At 42.3% G+C, this 23,921-nt stretch overlaps 1 protein-coding gene across 1 annotated transcript; it reads right to left on the bottom strand.

Moving 5' to 3' along the window:
* Window positions 1-9,881: 9,881 nt before the first annotated feature.
* On the bottom strand, window positions 9,882-18,784 carry LOC122793271 (histone H2A.Z). Its single transcript, XM_044061133.1, has 5 exons — window positions 18,626-18,784; window positions 18,305-18,382; window positions 18,042-18,155; window positions 10,862-10,991; window positions 9,882-10,373 (listed from the first exon to the last, which is right to left on the bottom strand). The coding sequence occupies exons 1-5, from the start codon at window positions 18,626-18,628 to the stop codon at window positions 10,312-10,314; spliced, it is 387 nt and encodes a 128-aa protein (XP_043917068.1). The 5' UTR covers window positions 18,629-18,784; the 3' UTR covers window positions 9,882-10,311.
* Between the last annotated feature and the right edge of the window lie 5,137 nt (window positions 18,785-23,921).

A 23,921-nucleotide genomic window follows, 5' to 3' on the forward strand; every position in this document is an offset into this window, starting at 1 on the left:
CTGCCACTTGGCAGATCTCTGTAGTAAGGCTGCTGTAAAAGCACTACATTCACCAGTTGAAGAACTTGTATCAGATCTGTATTGCCATTTCAGTTCCAGTGCACAAAGACAACAAAAACTTCAGGAATTTGCTTTGTTCACAGATACTGACCCCTCAAGATCATTAGACATGCACCTACTAGATGGCTCAGTCTTGGTAAGGTTATTAACAGAACCCTGGACATGTGGCCAGCTCTAAATTCATATTTTCTGTCTGCAGAGCCAAGGTCTGCTAAGATTGACTTAATTTCTAAAACTTGCAGAGTCATGAAGTGCATATGATTTTTATGTTCCTTAAGTATGCACTGGAACCCTTACTGAGTTCAACATACAGCTTCAGAGCAGAGAAAGTCAGCTGCTGACACTGCATGCCACTGTGCATAAACTCCTGCAGCAGTATGCTGGCAGACTCCTCAGACCTGCATCTGCTGTCAGACTAATCAAACACAGTGATGTGTCAGTGTTGACTGACAGTAGCTGTGTTCTACCAAATGGTGAACTCATTGGCTATGAAGTCAAGCAGTACATGAACAGCCATGAGGAGGATATTGCTGGCACAGTCATTGAATTTAACTTTTATAAAAAAGTTGCAGCTTTTTATGCTGCAGAAAATGCTGAAAATGTTTCCCATGCAGGATCACTTACTGAAAGACGCTGCATTACTTATTAATCCAGCCAAAAAATTGGAAATTTCTTCAGGGCTGGTCAGAGATGTTGGCTTCCATCTGGGTGTATGTGAAAATGATGTTGAGGCCGAACAACTAATCGATGAGTTCACCCAATATCAGATAGAGGACACTGGGAATCTGACAGGCCCAGTAGATGGGCCCCACTCATGTGTGTCACAGTACTGGGCACACCTTCTGAGGGACCTTTGCACTGAAGGGAAACTGCCACTAAGCAGCTGATGATGAGCCTACTTTTCTTGCCACACTCTAATGCACAAGCGGAAAGGGCATTTAGTATGGTGCGGAAAGTGAAAACTGAACTGCGTCAGTCTCCGAGTGTAAAAACACTGAACTCTTTGTTGGCAATTAAAATGAATGAAGAACTGGATGTCTGTGATATTAAGCTGCCAAAACCTGTTTTAGAGGCTGCCAAGAAAGCCACAGCAGCATACAATAAGTCTACATCTGACGTATGATAGGAATAGGATGTTTAACTTGGTCTAAACTGTGTGTGAATTGCAATATGTCTGTTTACAAAAATAAAAATCACATTTACTACATGTGTTAGAGGCTGCCAAGAAAGCCACAGCAGCATACAGTAAGTCTACATCAGACATATGATAGGAATAGGATGTTTAACTTGGTCTAAACTTTGTGTGAATTGCAATATGTCTGTTTACAAAAATAAAAGTCACATTTACTACATTTTCTAAGTGCTGTTTCATTTACTTATGGTGTGGTTATGGTATTGCAGATTATCAAAGGTTTTTGGATCTGAGAAGTGTGGTATTGAATGTTACAAAGCTCCATGGCAATGGCGCATTTTCGCGCAGTGCGAAAATAGGGTGTTCCACATTTTGACCATTTGTCACACATTGTTAGGGTCTGTGTTCCACATTGGCCACTTAAGAGGTTGAGACCTATGGCAGGGGATTATGGGTAAGGGGAGGAGCTAGGAGCTCAGATCTATGCTATGATAGAAGTTGCCGGCTCGGATCCATATCCCACAGGTTGCTGGCAAATTAAGTTCCTACTTCAGATTAAGACTGTTCCCCTTGCTTGTTCAGGTACCACACTAGAGACATGCTGTCGAGTGAATTGCAATCGTTCCCAGAGGTAGTGTCTTGGGAGTACTCTCAACACTTGAAACCCCAGTCATCTCCAGAACATTGATGTGCAGATTTACCTTGGGATCTTGCCACGTGCCTTGGACTGTCCTGCCAAGATAATGCCCCCCACCCCATCTGGGAGGAGTCCATGGTCACATCGGCCACTGGAGACATAGGAATCAAGCTCCTCTGTCCAGATTGGTGGAATGAAGCCACCAGCAGAGGTCCCGTTTGCATCATTCCGTGAGAAGTATCAAGTGGGAAAGGTAGTTTCTGAAATGACCATTGGGCTGAAAGGAGCTATTGAAGTATCCGCATGTGTAACCTGGCCAGAGGCACCAGCATGATTGTGGCGGCCATGGAGCCCAAAAGCTGGAGAACTAACCTGGCTTGAACTCTTGAGGGGCAACAGTGCGTGGATCCGAGACCACAGCACTTATTCTCTTGGCAGAAAAGCCTGCATTTGAATAGAGTCTAGCTCTGCATCTATAAAAACATGTTACGAGGGCAGCAAGGCAGACTTTTCCCAGTTTAAAAGTAATTCCTAGTTGGTGACAGTGCTATGGTAGTCTCCCTGGCTTGGACGAGCAGATGCCTGGTGGGGCAGTGAGAAGCCAGTCATCCAGATACAGAAACACCTAGAATCCCTGATGTCTCAGGTGAGCCATCACCACTGCCAAACACCCTGGGGGCTGTGGTGAGACCAAAGGGCAGGGCACGAAACTGGAAGTGACTGGCTCCTAGCTGGAAGCACGACACCTTGTCCATTTTGATATGGTAATAGGCATCCTTGAGATAGATGGACTCCTTTTTCCAGCAATGGAAAAATGGACTGAAGCGTGACCATTCAGAACTTGGGACTTCAGAACATAGTGATTCAGTTGACAGAGATCCAGAATAGGTCTCAGGTCCCATTCTTTTCGGCACCGAAGAGAGTCGAGAAAGTCTGAGGAGACTGGCTGGATGATTTTTTTTCTAGCAGCTTTGCAACTTCTAGTGTTGCTTGATCCCGTTGGGGTGGAACGTCCGGCATTCTGACTGGAGGGGGTGTTGATAAAAAGGCTAGTGTAACCTCCAGTAACTATTTGAAGCACCCAACGATCCTGGGTGATACTTTCCCAAGCTTCTGGGTGCAACAAAATTCGGAGCCAGTGGCTCCAGAACAGCTGTCTAGCAACCCCTCAGGAACACTGAAAGGAAGATCTGCAAAAGGAATTGCGGTCTCCAGAGTTGCAGGGGCCTCCTCTGCCTCTAGGACAGCATCTTCCAGAATAATTCCCCCCTCCTCTGCCTCTGGAGGGGGACTCGCCTTGAGCTGCAGGAAAGGACCTCAGACTTTTTGAACCACATTTTCCCTCCTCAGCCTTTGGGTAAGGCGTAGAAGGGAGAGAGAAATGGGGCCCTGTGGCAGATACACACCCAGGAGGCAGAGGGTTGAGCTTCAAAGGCCTTTAGGAATACAGACTCCTCAGAGGGGGTCTTGGAAGGCCAGTCTCCTCTGCCTCAATCTCCAGGATGTCAGAGAAGATATCATTGAAGGAAGACTTGGGGAACCCTCTGACTCAGGTCAGTAGAGTCTGCGCTTCCTCTCGCACAACGTCTTTCTGGGGGGGCTCCTCAGGCACAGAATGAGGGGCCCTCTGAAAGTACAGGACTGCTCAATGGGGTATCCCCAGACCTTCAGGCTCTACCAACCACAGATAGGGGGCATTGCCAGGGGGGGGCAGTGGCCAATTCAGGTGATGACAGATCTAGCCAGTGCGCTCCTCATGGTCTTATAGGCAGGTCCCCACAAATCAGAGGACCGACCCATCTGAGACCACGACCAGAGTAGATTGCCTGGGCCGACACCAAGGGAGACTCAGAACAGACAGGAGTCCCGAGGTATCCTCCTTGGGTCTGACTTGAGTACCGGAACAGACATGGTTGGAGCCAATGCCAGCTCAGATAGATACTGGTGTATCGGAGCAGACACATTACTCTGCGCACAGCACACCAGCTCAGACACATTGGTGCTAGGAGGAATCAGTGCCCGGACAGGACTGGCTCCACAGCAGACTGGGTCAGAGCTGAAACAGTTTTGCTAACACCGGTGACTGCAGGAGCCTCTGGACCACCCTTCTGGAAGAAATGGATTGGGATCTCCTACCTGGAGACTCATGCCTGACACTGGGTGACCGGCTCAAATACTGGAGCTGAGGTAGACTCCAGTACATGTACCTCCTGCAGCCCCGAGGACAGTGGAGCAGAGGTAGTATCCATAACCAAAACCTTCTCCTGCAGCCCTGAGGACAATGGAGCCAGAGGAAGTATCCACTTTTGAAACCTCTGATGGCTCCGAAGATGCAGACTGAGCCAGAAATCTTTTTTTGTCTTGGAGGGCTTAGACTTGGCACTAGAAGACTAAGAAGAATCTAAGGCCTCCTCAAAGGAGGGCTTAATCAGTCCCTTCAAATCAGTTTATTTTTTCTTTCCTGCAGTACCCTAGGGCTAGCACCAAGACAAACACGTATGGAATGCCCATCCGTAATAGCCACATACACTTCTTAAACCCAGAGGGTTTATGTTCCTTCTGCTCTTTAGACATGGTAACAACCACACACCACTCAGCCAACAGAAACACAGGAGGAAGGAGGGAGAGAAAAAAAAAAAACGAACGGCCAAGGAAACTAATTTAAACATTTCGGGAAAACTACCCACAAAACAAAAGACAGGAGAGGACTAGGTCCTCTAACCAACAGGCCTAGCCCGCAAAACAGAGGGATACCACACATTCCTCACAAACGCTCACAAGAACTTGTCAGAAAGTAAGAGTAGCTATTAAAATAGCTTTTGCAAGACAACTGACTACTAAAATAAGTATTTGAAAAGGGTACTTGGCCACAGCCAAATGAGACCACGTCCTAACTGAGCGGCAAACAAGATCAGAGGGTAGGGCAAGGTATATCCTGCGATACCAGGTTAGCCCAGCCAATTAGAGACTCTGTGCTAGAGAATAGTTGGCAGTCTGAGCAGATTCTCTGCTCCGAACCAGTGAGTAAAGAAACCACATCTGTTTAGTAGGTGCCAACTCCACAGTAAGACAGCATCACTCCTTTCTAGTTACCATCTGCAGTTCTTTAAGAAAATATTTTAAAGCAGAGAAGGTTCCTTTACTGATGCCATAAGAATGTCTGCTGGTAATAAGTGGATGTACTAGCAGTAATAAGCATAGTTGCTAGATGCTTTGTCATTTAATAAAGGGTGACAAACAGTTCAGCATTATCAGAATGCTCGACTTGGGCATGGTTAAGTTCTCCAATTTTAAAAGAGGATTCTCTGCTTTAATAATATCCCCCAAAAGTACCACATGCAGAGAGGTACATTTTGGCATTAGTCAATTAGATTTACTCTTAAAGATGAAATCAGTAACAACTGATATCATGTGTGAGGTAGTGTGAATGTTTCCTTACCAAGCCTGCACAATCAGTTATATTTACTGTTGTGAAGGTTTTGGGGTCATGGACACTAAAAAGTAAATGATTTGCAAGGGGAAGTCAGTATTGTTGACTTTCCAGATTGTTGTAATTTTCATTTTACACTATCAAGGAAATAAGCTTGCACTCCAAGAATGTCTTAAATCAAAAGAATCAACTTCCTGCTCATAAGCCCTAGAATACATCTTATGGATTCCAGGGGCAGCTGGATAACATGGAAAGAATGAATCATGTAAGCAAGTTATATATCAATGTTCACATTTTATCCAGAAAGGTTATTTTTCAAGTTGAGCTTATTGCATTCTTATGGACATCTGTTGAACCCTACAATGGCTCAGCCTACAAGGGTTCTGCAGCTTCAGGGGCAGAGGGGTCTTCCAGGGGAGATTTGTGAGGTAGCTAAATGGTCCACAATCTATACCCTCACAAAAATGTTTTAAAATCTGACTCAGACCATGGATAGCTTTGCTAAGCATTCAAACAGGGCAGGGTCTCCCCCTGGGTGCAGATTCATCAGGCTTGCTACTCTACTAAACCATGTCTTGGAAATACAAAAATGGAAGAACAGTTAATAGTGCACCTACGTGACCTGTTCCTTCTCAGACTCTACAATCTACGCTAGATGGGTAAAGAGCAGTTTTAGAGTAGTAAGCATACCTCAAACTCAAGAATCTGGACAAAAATTGACAAAGGCCCAAAAATATGGACAGACTAAATATTTTGTTGCTAGAACAGGATTTGTGTTCAACATGCATTTTTTTTTTTACATACTGGATTATAAATAAAATTTTCAAGTAATATACAACAATTTCATAAGGTAACTTTCTAATCAAAATCAGCTAAGATTTAAGTTTTAACCATGACAAATGTGCAATATTTCATGTTTTTGCATAAAGCAATAATCCACACATGGGTGTTGGTAATGCTGGATTTGTAGTTTGGTCACAAGGGCGAAGCCCGAGTGGCCAAAGACAAATGTGGGTAAATCCAGCATTACCCACAATACAATGACAAGAAAATGTACTTCTATGGCATTGTGTAATACCACCTTGCTGCCCTTCCGCAGCGGTCCAGTATTATGCAGCAGTTCTGATATGGTTACACAGTACATCAGAGCTGTGTGGAAGCAACAAAGAAAGGAAGATCTCTGTTGCTTAAAAGCAACAATGTAAAGAAAGACTGCTTTAAAAAAGTAAAGGAGAAAGGAATCCGTTGCTTTTTTCTAAAGATATGGCTAAGTTAGCGAGAACAGCAACAGAGTTCTGTTCTCCATGGATAGCCAACAAGAGGCATCTGGACCCTTTTCCATTAGTACAAGTCTGATTTATGTGCACACTTACCAATCAGCATGCACATTTTGGATTAATGAGGGGGGGGGGTCGTATAATTTGTATTTCCATATTGCATACATTTTTTGCTAAAAAAAATTCTGGAAATGAGGATGCTTCTACATTTCCAAATTTTAATAACTTTCCTTGCAAATCGCAGAGAATGGAGTTAAGTATTTGTGCATTAAAAGGAGTTTGTTATTTCACAATGAAGACCACAATGCATTAAGACCACAATGCCCTAGTTAAACTTTTGGAATCTATCCAAAATGAAGCAATCAATTTTGCACTCTAAGATCATGTGGATTTCTGCATGGAGTTAGGAAACTTTTGCACAGGATTATCAAAACTATTCCAAAATCAAAATTCAGTATCTTAGAATTTGAGTTAGTTAAATGTTAACTCTGCATAGCCATAAAACTCCTATTGTTCAAAAACTGGTGCCAGAACTTTAAACCAACTTTCTCGATTTCTTTAATTAAAAGTCTAGACAGCCTTTAGTGAGCAATGGGAAACATTAATACATTTTAGGGAGGCAACATTTGCTAGTTATTTAAATTATAATAAAGGGGATAAAATTGTTTCTTATAATCTGTCTGAAAGTATTTCTGTATTAGTAAAAATCTGAATAGTTTTCCCATTTGAAGTGCAGCTAGAATTCAACGGACTCAAAACTGATTTTGCATATAATCAAATTATAAAATCTAACTAGAATGGAGCAGCAAAATGCTCACAATAAGCATTTAGAAGATTCGAATAAAATGTTTTCAGTGTCAAAAAATTATTCTACCAAAAATGATATTTATGTAACTGACTGTTTAGTTTAGGTGGGGGGAAGCAAACAGATATTACTCTTATAATGGCATCTGCAAAAACTGAGAATAGTCCTTGACTGGCCTTGCAAGAGTTGGGAAGATGGTGCTATTGCTTTTGACATATATATTTTACGAGATATCTAGTCTGAAACTAGATAGACGTCACGATTTAGCAACTTCAGATGTTTTCTGGCAAATCACTGAGGAGTGATTAACAGAGCAAAAATCTGGACAGTTGAGGCAAGTCAACCAGCATTCTTATAAAGCAGGAGGAAAAAAAGTTACCCTGAGAATGCATGCAGACACAAGGAGTATGCAAACTCCATGCAGTGAGGTCAGGAGTAAATACAAGACCATGGTGGTGTCTTCGATCAATGAAAGGTGGCTGTAAAACACTGTACACAGTAATAATGTCAAAAGTTATGTATTATCAGATAAATCAGTTAAAAAAAAAAAGGATCTTCTGAGCCATTAAGTTGGTTAAACTAGTGAGGGATCCTGACTGAACTCAGGGCTGGCCTTAAAAGTGGCACCTAGGTGAAAAGGTGCCATGGCAACCCTCCCAACACAACATCCCTCTCTGCCGAACCAATCCCGTTTACCTCACTATCGAGATTCATTTTTGTCCTCTTTTCCCCTTGTCATGCTGCTTAGAACATGAAACTAATGATTAACCAACTGGAGGATACAACTGCATTATGCTAGGGCCAATGCTCCCAAATGTCATTGATGTGAGCTGCATTTTACAGTTAAGATTGCCTGAACAAAACTACAAAGAAAGAAATTTAGTTTCTCTCCAGCATCCTTATAGCACACCTTAACTTACCAATACAAACGCATAAAGAAAAAAGGGTCTGTGGAATGCTAGGTCCCTAGAAGCCATGAGGTTTTTGGATACTCGCAAATGCATTTTTTTTTACATGACCTATGCATCTGATGATTGCTTGAACAAAAAACTATCAAAGCGAGAAGTGTATTACCCCCACTTCAGGCACACAAAGTGGAGACAGTTACCAGACTGCAATTCTTGTAATTGGAGTTAAAACTAACCAGCTACGAGTAAATAGTTTTCCTTCTAACCACTATTTTCCAGTTTACAAACTTTGAGAAATGTTTTAGTCAGACTCCCATTCACAGTATTTCATCTTGAGCATACATCCTTCCTACTTTTGTGAAGGCATCAGGTCTTCAGTTTGCCTGTGGAAGGAAGATTACACCCTCTGACAGGCATAACCTGTGCCTCTTCTGCACACAATCTGTAGAAGGCATAGGTTGAGACATGCTAGTAGTGAAGTGATTCACTCAAGGAATAAGTGGCTATCCCCAGGCACAAGTTCTCCTAGAATAATTAAGGGGAGAGTAAACATTTGCCTGAAGCGCAGCCAGCACAGTTGCAACTAGCTTGTTGTGTTTTACTTGGACCATGTAAAAAGTCTGAGCAAAACTCAGAATGGTTACATTACTGGAGTGGAACAAAAACTACATAAAAAAAAAAAGCAAAAATAGGGACTGTACCCCCCCCCCATCAGCTTCTTAGGAAGGGAAAAAAAAACCACACTTCCTTGGACATCAGCTACAAAGGTGAGAATGGGTGGGGCAAGGGTCAGTGGAACAAAGATGTAGCAATCTAGGACACAGGTGTAGCATCATTTGCTAACTAGTCTGCTACAAGTGACTTTCCTGGAATGCAGACTGCAAAGAAGCCAGCTGCTACTACCAATCCATTCCCAGATAAAAATCTGGGTTACTCCAGGTTAACACACGCCTCATTTGCAAGTCTCGGGCAAAATGACAACTAAGCAACTACATGTGGGTCAACCCCTACTCTGGTGGCCAAAGGCAAACATGTACCCCATGCCACAATGCTAGTAGTTTAAGGCAAAGAAAACAGAAAGTTGCAACTAGAACCAGAAAGTGAGCTGCACTCTAAGGTTAACACAGCAGGATCCCCTCCAAAACAGCATTGCACTAGCCTAGAGACAACCGAGGATAAAACAGTACCCAAAACCATTCTTGAGACTTGTGAAGCCAAGCCAGTGCCAATACCAAAGTTATCCAGACAATTTTGTACTCTGAAAATTCCAAACTGTTGTCCATATTCATGGCTTAATTGCATAGCTATGGCCACTCCATAAGACTGCTCAGGTTACTCAAGATGGCCAAACAAATTGTACCTTTGGAATCTGTACATTTATCCTCAAGCATTTCCATACTCTGAACAGAATGCAGTTTTTTTTCTGTGCAGTGCCAGCAAGATGACAGATGCAACAGCTCCACTGACAAATCAAATTCCAGGTTTTTTATATCACAAGGGAAGGTCCCCACCCAGATTAAAGCAGAGAAACAGCTTTGTGTTCCACTCACCACCATGCTTAGGATAACACAAAGTGGGCTCTGTTGATAATTAAAATAAAGACGCACATGCAATAAAGAACCAGCACTTCACTTATTTTCTTTCCTTTTAATATCCACAGAGGTGGACAGCCAAAACCAGTACAAGTCATAAAACTTTCAAACTTGTTAAAGCACACTTCTGTCCAAGAGGACAGACAAGCCAGTAGAAATTATAAAACTGTCTGCACAAATTTAAATCACACGATAAATTCCCAATTTAGGTGTACAAACCCAACGGTTAACTCAAGTTGACCACACGCTACAGAACATCTACTTTAGAATCAAAACAGCTTCTCTGAAGCCACAGTAACACTTAAAACCTTAAGACAAAGTCCAAAATGGTTTGAAAATAGAATGCTTAAATACAGCTCCAGGGGTCCCAAGTCTAAAACTATTACAAAAGCAAGTCATGTTTTGTTTTACAGTCCACTACTGCAACACTGGACACTGTCTAGACAGTCCAGAAATCTCACAGCAGATCATTAGACAGTCTTCTGTTGTCCTTTCTTGCCAATCAGGGACTTGTGTATGTGAGGGATGACACCTGAAAGAAAAGGAAAAAGATTATAACCAATTTTAAACACTGGCTAGTAGTGTACTGAATAAAGTAAAAGTACAATGCAAGCATTGAAAGATAGTACACGAGTCAATTTGAGGGGAAAAAATTGAACAGAATTAAATTTCAGTTCTGGATAATCTAGGTCTGGCTGAAAGCTTTGGAATCCTCACACCACCCCCCCACCACTGACTTGTTAATGCAAGCAGTGCTTGCTCTTAGCTAGCCTATGATTAACAGGTCAAGCCACCCAAAGGACTAGATACAAACTAAATTCCCAGTGTAGGGAATACAGTTTCAAAAGTGTTCAGCATTAACACAATCTAGTTAATATCCAAGATAGACTACTCAATTTACACAAACTGACAAGCCAACAGACCTCAAGGGCAAGCCAGCAGCAACAATGCACCAAGTACTAGGCTTCAGCTTGGCTGTAATGTGTACCCCCCCCCCAAACCATTACTAAAAGTACTCACCACCACCAGCGATTGTAGCCTTGATGAGAGAATCCAGTTCTTCGTCACCTCTAATAGCAAGCTGCAGATGGCGAGGTGTGATACGCTTTACCTTCAAGTCTTTAGACGCATTTCCTGCCAACTCAAGGACCTATTAAAACAAGTATTTAGTCAACCGTTAACAGATACCCTACCAGACCAAGTACTATGCACTACAACACATATGCACTACAACACAGAACCCATCTTTCCAGTTGGCACAGCTGAGGATTAAAATTACAAGTCCACCCCCTCCACCAAACTCAAGCCAAGCACCTTAAAAGGTTACATTACTAGGTGCTCTTGGAACAGATAAGCCAAAAGCCACAATTAATTGTCCACAAATTGCTAGTCAACTGAATCCTCCCTTAATTAAATGCACCTCCAAGAATGACTGAAATGGCTAAACAAGTTCAGTGCTGTCAGTTTTGCCATCTACAGGCCAGAGCATAAAAACAGAATGGTCCAAGTGAAGGAAACCATTGTGCAGTGAAGGACACCATTGTGCAGTTGCTGCCATTACAGTATTTACATAGTTAAACATTTGGCTTACTAGATGGTCTTAAACATGTAGATAGTGCCAAATGGCTTTTAAACCGCCATTTGGAAGGAGTAAATTTGATGTGATCTGAGAAGGGGTGAACAAAAACCACCCCTTCCACCACAGGACTAGCAATACCAGAAAAAACAGAACCCAGTTAGATATGCCCATGTTCACCCAAATACCAACACTGCACTCTGTTAAAAGAAAGAGTGGATAGCAAGAAAGTTGAGGGGGGCACTTTGCTTTTGGTGAAGGCTAATGCTTTGTGTAGAGCAAAGTTGAAAGAGGATTTTCAATATCTAATCTCTAAAGTAGTTTTTCCCTTAAACAGGTCCATACCTATAAGTGACTTACCTTGCAATCCACACCTACCACAGTTCAATTGACTTCCCTTGCACAACCTGAATTTGTCCGACAGACAAATACAAAGCCAGAAACAATGCTAGTCTTGACAAGCAGCTAATACCCACATAAGTCCACACGTGGTGGACTACACAACCCTTCAAAACTCACTTATTGTTTTCCCAATAGAACTGTTTGCTGCCATTTTAACTTAATATGCATGTGCTGGAACTGTTGCTGCATCCGCTAGTATTAACTCTACTGCCATAATTTTTTTTTCATGTAAAGCTCAGGTTTCACTGCAGCATGTACCTCTGCTAAAACTATTGCTGCCTTATCTGCTATCCACATTCTCACTGATCTGAGGCCTCTTCCTCTACCCCCTTCTAAACTCCTAGCAGTCTTGTATCCACTCAAGCACAAAACTCTCCCCTACAGCCAACTAAGGTGTTTACCCTCTAAAATTGCCCAGATTCACCATCTCTAGACAAAGACCGAGAATGCAACAAAGCAATACCTACCTAGCGTGCTGCTTCCCAAGACCCAAGTACCCATTACCTTGTGTAGTGCCCCTTGTGTGTCCCAAGCAGCCTGCTGTGGTCTTAATTACCCCTGTAGCCCCCACTTTCTCCCCTCTTACTTCTTTAATTACAACTATCTTGACACTAGGTGGCAGTATTACCTTCCCAGTTTAGTACTTCCCTCCAAATAGCAATAACCTGTGTTCTAAATTAAGCTTTTTGAGAACTCTCCATACTTGGCTCTTAGCTGCCTCCCAGTATATTCTTACCTTGCTTGCATGCTCACTGCCTACTCCCCAGTCCGATTGTTGACATCCTCTCCTTTGCTCCACTTGCTCTGTTCACCCTTCGGGCTCACTCAGCTCCCCTACCCCATATCCCCACCCATCAACACCCTTTTCCTCCATTAACCAATTAATCTACCATTCTCACCCAAAACCACTTCTTCCAAGCATTACATCTACTCCACCCCCTCACTCTTACCACACACCAACTTTTCCCCCCAACAACTTCCTACCTCAACTTTTCCTCAACACCTTCCCAGCTTAAACTCACCCCCAACTCTCCACATTTATACACCATGCATGGCAGTCTCCCAATATTAATTATCCCCTTATCCTACTTTTCTTCATTCCCCCCAACTTCTACTCAAACATTATGCTCTTTATGTATACACATACCCTACCACAAAAAACACTACTCCACACAAGTGCCCCCTACAACAAAAACAGTACTACACAAGTGCCCCTTCTCACACTCCTTACACTATGGACATGCACCCAAACCCCTCCTTCACATATTCTCCCCATCCCCTCCTCCCCACTCAGCTGGTAGACACTCTACTTCACAGCACTTAATGCTCAAAGTATATAGGTTCATAGTTTAGTACTAAGCTAACTGCCCTTGAGCCATTTTAAGCCTAGCCAATTATCCCCTGCACCTTGTGTTTGTAAGGCAAACACCATAGCCATTTAAACCACCCTCCCAACCCCCTATGCAATAAAAATAAGCCTCCATGTCTGGCTTCTCCATAAATTACATTCTTTCCATCTCTGAAACTTGGCTTAAATGACAATACTCTGAACTCCACCCACCCCCAATTACTACATCAAAAATGACCACACAAAAAAAGGTGGTCAAGCTCACCCCTCAGTGACCCCCTACTCCAAACCTATTCCCAAATTTGGTAATGCTGAACTTCTATCCCACCTTCAGTGGAAACAAATCTGTACAACCACCCTCTATATTCCTCCTGGACAATGCATCAACCCTAGGAGGACATTCTCTCCTGGCTCTCAACCAATATCACCAATAAAACTATAATCCTGGGGGGATATTATTAACCGGCACACAATACAATCTCTTACCAACTCCCTAAATAAAAATCTAACTTCAGACAAACCGATTAACTCCATAACCAGACCATCTAAAGACTTCAAAGGTGGTGCCACAACAGACCCCCCCCCCCACAAGCCTGGTCTGCAAAGCTATGGAACGTATCATGGAAATCATAGACCTAGGGAACCTCCAGACACTGGATCCTACCCAATTCGGCTTAGTTAAGGGCAGATCTTGCCTCTTGAACCTGGTTGACTTCTTTGAAACAGTCACCAAAGCCATAGATGAAGGGAAGGTAGTCCCCACAGGCTACCTGGACCTTGCAAGGCCTTTGAAACAATACCCCACTTGGGCATCATAAATAAGCTCACCAGCTTAAATATCAATCCCTATGTCACAAGATGGGTTGCAAACTGGCTCAGGGATAGAACCCACATGGTCAGAATACCAGGTGCCATGTCAGACCCTAAACCAGTTACAAGTGGTGTCCCACAAGGCTCAGTCCCGGGACCTCATGTTCGGTATATTTCTCCGATAATACAGGCTAACACCAGTGGACTATGGCTGACCAAGTTTGCAGATTACTGCAAACTGGGTGCTATAAATAGACTCTACTGACAAGCATCCTCCAAAAGGGTCTCAGAGATTAGGTCATTGTGCCCTTCAGCTAAAGAAACTCTAGCTCTACTCAGTTGTAGACCGCCTACTCAGAGGCGATCTGTCAGACGTATAAAGCCATGTCCAACCCAGAATTAATGGACATGCTTCACCTCCTCAGGAAATCTAAATCTTAAGAGCTACACGCTCCAGAGACCTGAACCTCAGCACAGAAATAAAGGACACATGAGGGAGGGGATTCATATTCATAGGCCCCCCCCTCACTCTGGAACAAAATCCCAATGCAGGTCAGGCAGAGCCCGTCACAGACCCTCAAGAAAAATCTTGATGAATGGATGGTAGATTACTGTACCTCTGTCAAGCAGCAACACTAACTTTAAAAAGTGCTACCTTCTGTGACCTACTATACAGAAGCATGGTCAACTAATCAAGGGCGGTGAAAGCCAAACACTGGCTAGGCTTATAAATGCCTTGGGGCAGATAGCCTAGTATCAACCTATGAACTTCTCTTGCGGTAGTAAAATACATTCTCTGAGATTAACTGGAAGACACTCAAAACACACTACCCCTGGAAAATGCTGTCTCCTACATAACCTTCTTAAACCTGCTACACTCCGCTCCCTGGAAAACAAAATGCACTAAAACGTCATACCTTGGCTAATACCCTAGCCACTATGAGTCTCCATGAAAGCTTGGAAATGCTACCATAACAAAAACTTCCTTCAACGAAGACCAAAACACTCCGTAACAAAGTAAAACTTGTACACTCAGACCGCAAAGCTACATTTCAATTCTAAAGCCCAACACAACAACACCCAAAAATCCTGGGATGGAATCTCCTCTTAACCCAGGCAAAAAAAGAACCATTGCCCTGTCCCAAATGTCTCAATTCAACATACTGAATTTCCGAACCTGATAAGTGTTCCCCCACAACCTCATCACACCCCCTCCTCCAGTATCTCTACCTCCCACTCTGCACCCTTCCCCCTAACCCCACTCCCTTCTTTAAAAAAAAAAAAAAAAACTCCTAAAATTGAAACATTGCTCCAGTGCCCCTGCTGAAATGCCATCTTACTTTCCTTAAGATAGCTGCAGAAGCCATTGCCTTCCCCATCTGCAACCCAATACATTTAGAAAGCCAGGTCCCCCGGCTCTGAAAAAAGGTCTATACAATTTCACTACATAAAGGTACACCTCAAACAATCTCAAACATCCGAAAGGCCTTCAACACCATCTCAAACTTCTCCTTACTAAGCTCCAAGCTGTTAAGTCTCACCTGGTTCACAAGTTTCCCACCAAATGAGCAACAAGCACAAGTGGAAAATAGCTACTTCACCATTCCTAAACACTCCCACAGGTGTGCCCCAAAGGCCCCTACTATTCAGTTCTTAAATTACTTTCATACCATCCTCATCCAATATGCAGACTCTACAATTTTGTTCTGCAACTTCCACATTTTCCTTAGCAAAATTAACCCCAAGATGCCCTCTTTTCTACAGAAAAATTGATGCTACATAACCCCCTAGCATTAAACATCCAAGACCAAATAATTCCTCTCTAAAAGCATTACCCTAGACAGAACTAATCACCAGACAAAATAACTTCTTGAAACAGTCACCACTGCTAAAATTGTTAGGAATCATTTGTCAAATTTTGATTGGTAACCATATTCAGGTAAATATTAAAATAAAAACACTGCTTTGTTGCGGCTTTGTTGCCATGACAGTTTCATCTCTCCCTCCACCAGACAAATTCTTGCCAATACATATCCATTCCCTCCTGTATGGTGCCTCTATCCTTAATGCATAGTGCTACATAAACCTGCCCACCACCCTCCAGGCAAACTTCCATTCTTCTGCTTAGGTCACTGGGATTCTTTCCCCACTTACCTCCCTCTTAAAACTACTTCACTCACACCTAATCTCACAATGGGAATGCTCTTGCTCATCCTACATATCTTAACTATACTCACTACCTGACATATTTAAATTTACATTCTTAATTTTGCAGCTATAAAAAGTTAACCTGTAAGCTTTTAATTCTGAAACTTAATGTAATGAGCTTCTCCCCAGGACCAATCTACTATCCTGGTAAACAGTGTAGTAGAGCAATAATCAGTATTCTCCTTTGCAATGTAACCCCCCTCTCCCCAATTTCAACGTCAGGCAATATTGTAAACATTCCCTTTCGGAATCCCCGAAGCATTTGTACAGCGTAATCTTGGCCACAACTGCTGAAAAGGCCATCACCACAAAACAAGAGTCAAGCCGTCTCCTCTACAATAACATTACTTCATAAACACTCAAACCCTCAAAACCATCAGTTTGGCTGAGAAGCGATAAAGGCCAATCAAGGTAAGCCAGATGATCAGGCTACAACCAGGTGTTAGGACCCGGTTTGGCACAATTATGAATTTACATTAACTTGCGCGGTTATGTCCCAAGGTGATCAGCAACCATGTTAAAGATCAGCCTGTTATGAACACACAACAGTGCAAGTAATGCACACCGAAAGTGCTCAATTCAGTTACAGAAAAGGAAACCCTACACATGTGATGGCAAAAGTTCATGCCAGCTTAAGTCAGAGAACCTGCAACTTACGCTGTACTGTCCCCATTATCCATACTGCCATTGTACATCACCCATATATAGTTTTAAGCAAAGACAGTAATTTGAAACATGTTCCCTTCACAACCACCCCCATTAAAAATAGTTCCAACGCCAAACATAAGCAAATTGAACTGTACTGCCTTTAAGTAGATCTCATTCTACATTTGTGACCCACAAATATACAAGTACGCCGAACTACAGCAAGATTAAACTCCTTACCACAGCAGTGGGCTACACCTGTTCTTGTTTTAACACCCTAAACTTATACAGCTCATACTTTCCATACAGAAAGCTACACCAAAGCTCAGACGCTAGCGAAAAACCGGCGTTTGCTAGAGCTAAATAATCTAAAGCCAAGCGTTTGAAGGCACATTGTGTCAAGTCCGTATCCCATTTAAATCACACTGAAACATGACATGCAAATTAAATTAATCTGTTTGGGTACTTCAGTCTTAAGACCAGCTGTGCACTTTTCAACCCTTAACCGGAAATGACATTTCTACCTCCCACTACAATGTCTACATCATTCCAGCTATAAAAACAAATCGGCATTCTGCAGTCTTTCACAAGTCTTCCCCACCAGTGCCTGCAAAGTCTTGCATACAATTAGAGTCGCTGCTAAAGAATCTACACACTCAAACCTTCCAATTAAAGCTGCAAACAAGTTTCTCGAGCGTCTTACATTTTAATAAGCTACCGGTCCAACTAACTACCTCAAGACAGCACAAGCAAAAGTTATGTCCAGACGCTTTGCAATACAAAGAAATACCAATAGCACCGCTTTTGCAACGAAAATAGCAAATAGTAACGGATGTTAGATGTATCCCAACACCACTGACTGCACCGAGTATCGCCGGAAATTAGACCACCAAAATTTCAGTCTATACCATTCAACTTAACTACAAATAGCGTTAGTGACAGGGAGTTAAAAAGCTACATCTTAAAACTAAACAGTCCAGAAATAAACATGACTCGGGGGTAAATTGGCAAGACAGCAAACAAGCTGTAATCAAACGGCTTTAAATGGCACTAAGAAAAGCTACACTGCCTTTACTCCAGCAAACGGCGCTGCGCTCTGTTGAAAGCTGCAACCAAATTATTTAGAAATACGCCTGAACCCACGCAGTTCTTAAGCTCCAAACACTTTAGTCCTCGTGGCAAGGCCGAAGACTTAGAAATTAGCGACTTACCTCCGCTGTCAAATACTCCAGAATGGCCGCACTATACACTGCTGCCGTTGCTCCCACACGCCCATGGCTTGTGGTCCTGGACTTCAAATGTCTGTGGATACGACCAACCGGGAACTGCAATTAAAATAGAAATTTTTGGTCATAACGACTTAAGACACCGTATTACAGTACTACCGCAAACGAATCGAGAGCTGACGGATTCTCCAGAACCACGACAGCGATTGAGTGCGGCCTACTCCAAAAGAGCTTATAAAATCATTTACCTGCAGTCCGGCCCGCTGCGAGCGGGAAACCGCCTTTGTCTTGGTTTTTCCAGAGTCTTTCCCAGCTTTACCACCAGCCTAGAAATAAACGAAAAACACCGTCACATACAAGCAATTAACTGTACTAAAAGTCCTAATCAAAACACAGCACGATCACTACTCCTCCAATCACAAAAAATATCCGACTAAAACGCACACAGATCGCTTAAATATGCCGTTGTTGTTTTGACGATGTTCTTTCAACTATTTAATACCAACCGGAGGACTAAACACTCTTATGTAATTAAGAAGCGACGGATGACTCCACTATTATCCCCTTACCATTATACAACAAATCGGTAGTTCCGTTAAAAAACAGACAAAGGAAACAGCAAATCCCTCCGGCGCTACAATTCAAAGTAATACACCTCCCGCCTTCATTGCTCTACTTATACCGTACGAGCAGCCGACATCCGGGCACTCTGGTGTACTACTCCTCCAATCGGAAGGGTGGTCTTATTACAACAGCCTATAAAGAAAGTAAAATCTAAGTGAAGCAATAAAACATTTACGATTTTCGCGCGAAGCTTGGGCGGTTCTTGTTGTAAAGCAAAATACAATAAAATGAGGGCGGGTGTTTCCCAGTGTGGGTGTGTTTCTTAACTTATAGGTTTGTGGTAAAGGGGGTACGTAGTGTAGAGAAGAAAAAAAAAACATGACTGATTGGTAACAGAAAACAGGCAAGCATAACGTTCAGAATATGAGGGAAAAAAAACCCAGAAGCGAGATAAATGCGCTCTTCAGAAAGTGTCCACACCAGCTGTGATGTGGAGTTGCAGATCACAGCGCAGCGATGTGAGATTACAGATCAGAGGGCAATTTACACATATATGCAAAAATCAGAACCTTTTTTTGCAAGGGACAAGAATATAATCATACGTTTTATTTATGTATACGGTGTTGGCTAATACATCATTATTTTGTTTAGTTAGCAAGCACTGTAGTTAAGGTATTTCTTAAAATATTTCCATTCATTTCTTTCTCTCTGGTGCAACTGCTTAGAAAACATGCTTTCGTTTATGTATTTCCTCTCTTTTGCTGTGATAACCGGTAAAGTAACTGAGCAGGTCACTACTAGGACGTAGGCACAGCAAAACAAACTGTTCTTTACTTAGACGGATTACATTCTGAAAAAAAAAACAACAATATAATACGCACCTCTCAAGTGTACATTACGATGAATGTTCATTTTTTGTTTTAAAAAGTCCATAATCCTCATTGTTCCACGTTGAAAATGGTCCGTCTGACAGACTGTCACATATTCTTTGTTAAACTTTTTAAACGGATATCAATGGTAAATAATGCTGAAATACACATTTATCAAAATAACTTTATTGCGTGGGTGATATATATACACACATACATATATATACACACACACACACACACGTTTTAACCTTTCTGTGAGCTTCCTAGTTGAAGTTGTTTGAAAGTGTTCCACATTTTGCCTATTTGCTTCACATTACTAGAGGTAGGGTTACACAGTCTGGAGATGGAAGGTAGGTACAGTTAAAAGTGGAATATTTAGGTTACAAAACAATTGTGATGCATACAAAGAAACATAGCATATATTCAACAGAGAAGTAAAAATGAATTTATATAAATATATACATACATACATACACACACACACACACACACACACACCCTTTTGGCTGTTCCCATTAGGGGTCGCCACAGTGGATCATCTGTTTCCATTTCTTCCTGTCCTCTGCATCTTGCTCCGTCACACCAACTTCCTGCATGCCCACTCTCACCACATCCATAAGCCATATCTTAGGCCTTCTTCTTTTCCTCTTACCTGGCAGCTCCATCTTTAGCATTATTTTCCCCAATATACCCAGTACCCCTCCTCAGCACATGTCCAAACCAATGCAATCTCACCTCTCTGACTGTCTCCAAATCGTCCAACCTGAGCTGACCCTCTAATATACGGATTCCTAATCCTATCCATCCTTGTCATACCCAGTGCAAATCTTAGCTTTAACTCTGCCACTTCCAGCTCTGACTACTGCCTTTTTGCCAGTGCCACTGTCACCAACCCATACAACATAGCTGGTCTCACTACCCTCTTGTAGACCTTCCCTTTCACTCTTACTGGTACCAGTCTGTCACACTCTGACACTCTTCTCAACCCATTCCACCCTGCCTGTACTCTGTTCACCTCTCTTCCACACTCACCATTACTCTGAACTGCTGATCCCAAGTACTTAAACTCATCCACCTTCGCCAACTGTACTCCCTGCATCCTCACCATTCCTCTATCCTCCCTCTCATTCATACACATATATTGCCTTAGTTCTGCTGACCTTCATTCCTCTCTAGAGCATATCTCCACTTCTCCAGGGTCTCGTCAACCTGGCCCCTACTCTCACTACAGATCACAATGTCAGCTGCAAACATCATAATCCATGGGGCCTCCTGTCTGATCTCGTCTATCAACCTGTCCATCACCACTGCAAATAAGAAATGGCTCAGAGCTGATCCTTGATGTAATTCCAGCTCCACCTTAAACACATCTGTCACTCCCACTGCAGACCTCACCACTGTCACACACTATATTATAGGTTCATACTAGGCTATCTGCCCTAGGGCATTTATAAGCCTAGCCAGAGTGTGTTTGGCTTTCGCCACCCATTTTAAATTAATTTTGCTATGCCCTTTTTCGAGGTTAGTATACTGTGCCTCTGTCTAACAGTGACACAGAAGTGATACCCGGGGTAAACCTACGATCTCCCATCCACTCATCAAGATTCCTCTTGAAGAGAGTCAATGAGGGACTCTGCCTAAGCTGGACTGGGATTTTATTCCAGAGTGAAGGGAGCCTCTGGGTTATTAATCTGTCCCTCCAGCATGTCCTATTTATTTCAGTGCTGAGGTTCAAGTCTCTCGAGCACGTAGCTCGATGGGATTTGAATTTTCTGAGGTGCAGCATGTCCATTAATTCCGGGTTGGACATGGCTTTATACGTCAGGCACAGATTGCCTCTGAGCAGGCGGTATGCCACTGAGTAGAGCTGGAGTTTCTTTAACCGGGCAGCATATGGCATCTGTTTGAGCCCTTTGATCCTCTTGGTGAGGTACTTTTGGGGTCTTTCCAGTTGCTGCAGGTGTCTGGTAAGGTACATCCCAAAAGGGGCATTGTACTAAATTATGGGCCTGATGAGGGATGAGTAAAGAGGCACGATGACCTCCCCTGATCTAGATGTGAATCCCTTCATGATTAGGTGAGCTATATAAAATGTTTTTCTAACCACTTTGGCCACGTGGTTGTCAAATGAGAGATGGCTATCAACTTGGGTCCCCAGGTCCCTAATTACTTCTTCTGTACTTAATGGATTACCACCTATGTGGTAATTTGTGGGCACTTTGGCAAAAACAAAGGGGAGGACTATACACTTTTTGGCGTTTAGCTTGAGGCCATGGCTCTGGCACCAGTTGTCTGTTTCTATGAGGCCCTTTTGGAGGATGCTTGTGTCGGCTGGAGAGTCGATTATGGCATCCAGTTTGCAGTCATCTGCGAACTTGGTCAGCCACAGTCCTTCCGTGTTGGCCTGTACCTCTGAGAAATATACCGAGCAAGAGTGGTCCCAGGACTGAGCCTTGTGGGACGCCACTTGTAACTGGTTTGGAGTCTGACATGGCTCCAGCAATTCTAACCATGTGGGTTCTGTCCTTGAGCCAGTTTGCAACCCATCTAGTGTTGTATGTTTATGTTTTAGTTTGTCTTCCTTTATTAAAAGTTTCGTGATTTTACCTGATTTTTAATCTAACTTTTTGGCATCTCATGGTGGTCTGCTCCTGGATATTTTACACAAGATAAAAAAAGAAATACAGCAAATAAGAAAACACTAAACAGTTATAGTACGGGTGGGGGTGGTTTTGTTCTCACACTCCCATAACTTATAACTACATAATTGCACAGCAGGCATAACATGGCACAACCTGATCACATTTCTGCTTCACATGCACACATAGAAGTACACTTACCCCAGTAAGATTTCATGCATAATTCTATAGCAGGTGAGATACTAATATTAAAGAAACTAAGTTTAAGTAATTCATTTTTATTAAGAAAATTATCAATAACATGCTATATGCCTGCTTTTATAACACTGCAGAAATGTACTACTCAGGCTTCTGGTGAACATGGATCGTGCTCATGTTTTCCTCATTGGCAAATAAAATTAATTAGGTACTAAATGTATGAAAGACAAGTAGTACAGGTCATACGATTTATATTTTATATAAAAACATTTACAAAATATCTGTAAACCTAGTATTGCAATGCAACTGAGTTCTAGCACAAGTACATTTATTCAATGTGACCTAATGTAAAATAAATATGATTACATTGTACTGCCTACATCATTAAGCAGTTAATACATTTTATCTCTGTAAACACTAAAATGGGAACTACCACCTGCTCAACATACTGTCCAGAATTCAAATCCCAGAGGAAGACACTTTACCTTTTTGTCATGCAAGCTGGTTCATGCATTATAAAAATATAATAAAATAAGAGGAAATGCAAGTTTAATTATATATCAGTCAGTTTGAAGTTATCTGGAAAATACACTAATACCTATCAAAGATAAAATCAATCCAGTAATACCTATGCCATAAAATTCTGTGCAACAGTTATCCCTGATGTAGCTCCATATTTGTTTAACTCTGAAAAATTAGTAAACATTTGCCTGGAGTTAGCTTGACTGAACCAAGTGCCACACTGCTTGGCTATAGTTGTTTTTACTAACAACCTGCCTGTACCTATGAAAAATGAACTTATTACTTAATTTACAAACAACTTAACACAGCAAAACATTTTTTTTTTCATTCTGACTGTGTTGCTTCTGTGGTTATGTTGGTATTGCCACTCACATATTGTTTGAGAAGAGGGTCAAGAATATTTAGAGTATTGGTTAATAAGCTGTGTGGCACACATCTTAGGCCTATTACCCTTAAAACATAGATTAGTAAAAGCACAAGATAACTGGAATTTTGTGGTGGTGGCAGTACTATCATGAGGAAATGCTGAGAGGGAGAAAGAAAGGGGCTTAAGGCACTTGGCCAAAGTCTCAGCACTGTAAGTGGTCTGTGTGCAGTCTAGTCTAGGTATAGCTGTTGGAAGTCCATTTTCAGGAAAGCTGTGCATAATTCCTTTATGCTGTTGGGGCCAGGCTGTATTTTATGAATTAATAATTTAAATAGACATGTCTATACTGACTCAAAGAGGTGACCTGTGTCTGGCATACAAGACATCCTCTGACCTATTACTAATGGATTTACTACACATTAGCAAGTCAAATGGCATCAGAAATACTTGGTCTAGAATCTAAACCTCTTCTGCAACATCAACAGAATGGTTTGGAGGGGCAGGTATATATCACAGAGGATATTGCTGCTGTGGAACAGACCCCCCCCATCCACATAAAACAAAGCTTATCCCTGTCCATTTTCAAGTGCAACTTAGAGCTGTGGATGGGAAAAATTTACCCCAGGCCCGTTCCATGTACTACTAATGGTCAGACGTTGCTCCTAAATGCTTTATCCCATGCATGGGTCCCTTCAAAATCATC

This window comes from Protopterus annectens, chromosome 2.part0, assembly GCF_019279795.1.
Source record: "Protopterus annectens isolate FY-2018-M chromosome 2.part0, PAN1.0, whole genome shotgun sequence".
Taxonomy (NCBI): Eukaryota; Metazoa; Chordata; order Ceratodontiformes; family Protopteridae; genus Protopterus; species Protopterus annectens.

What these genes read in the sequence shown, in the direction of transcription:
- LOC122793271 (XM_044061133.1), bottom strand. An exon ending in CGCAGCGGGCCGGACTGCAG is followed by an intron (nt 18,156 to 18,304) that starts GTAAATGATTTT and finishes TTTTAATTGCAG; the next exon opens with TTCCCGGTTGGTCGTATCCA. An exon ending in GGCTACAATCGCTGGTGGTG is followed by an intron (nt 10,374 to 10,861) that starts GTGAGTACTTTT and finishes CTTTTCTTTCAG; the next exon opens with GTGTCATCCCTCACATACAC.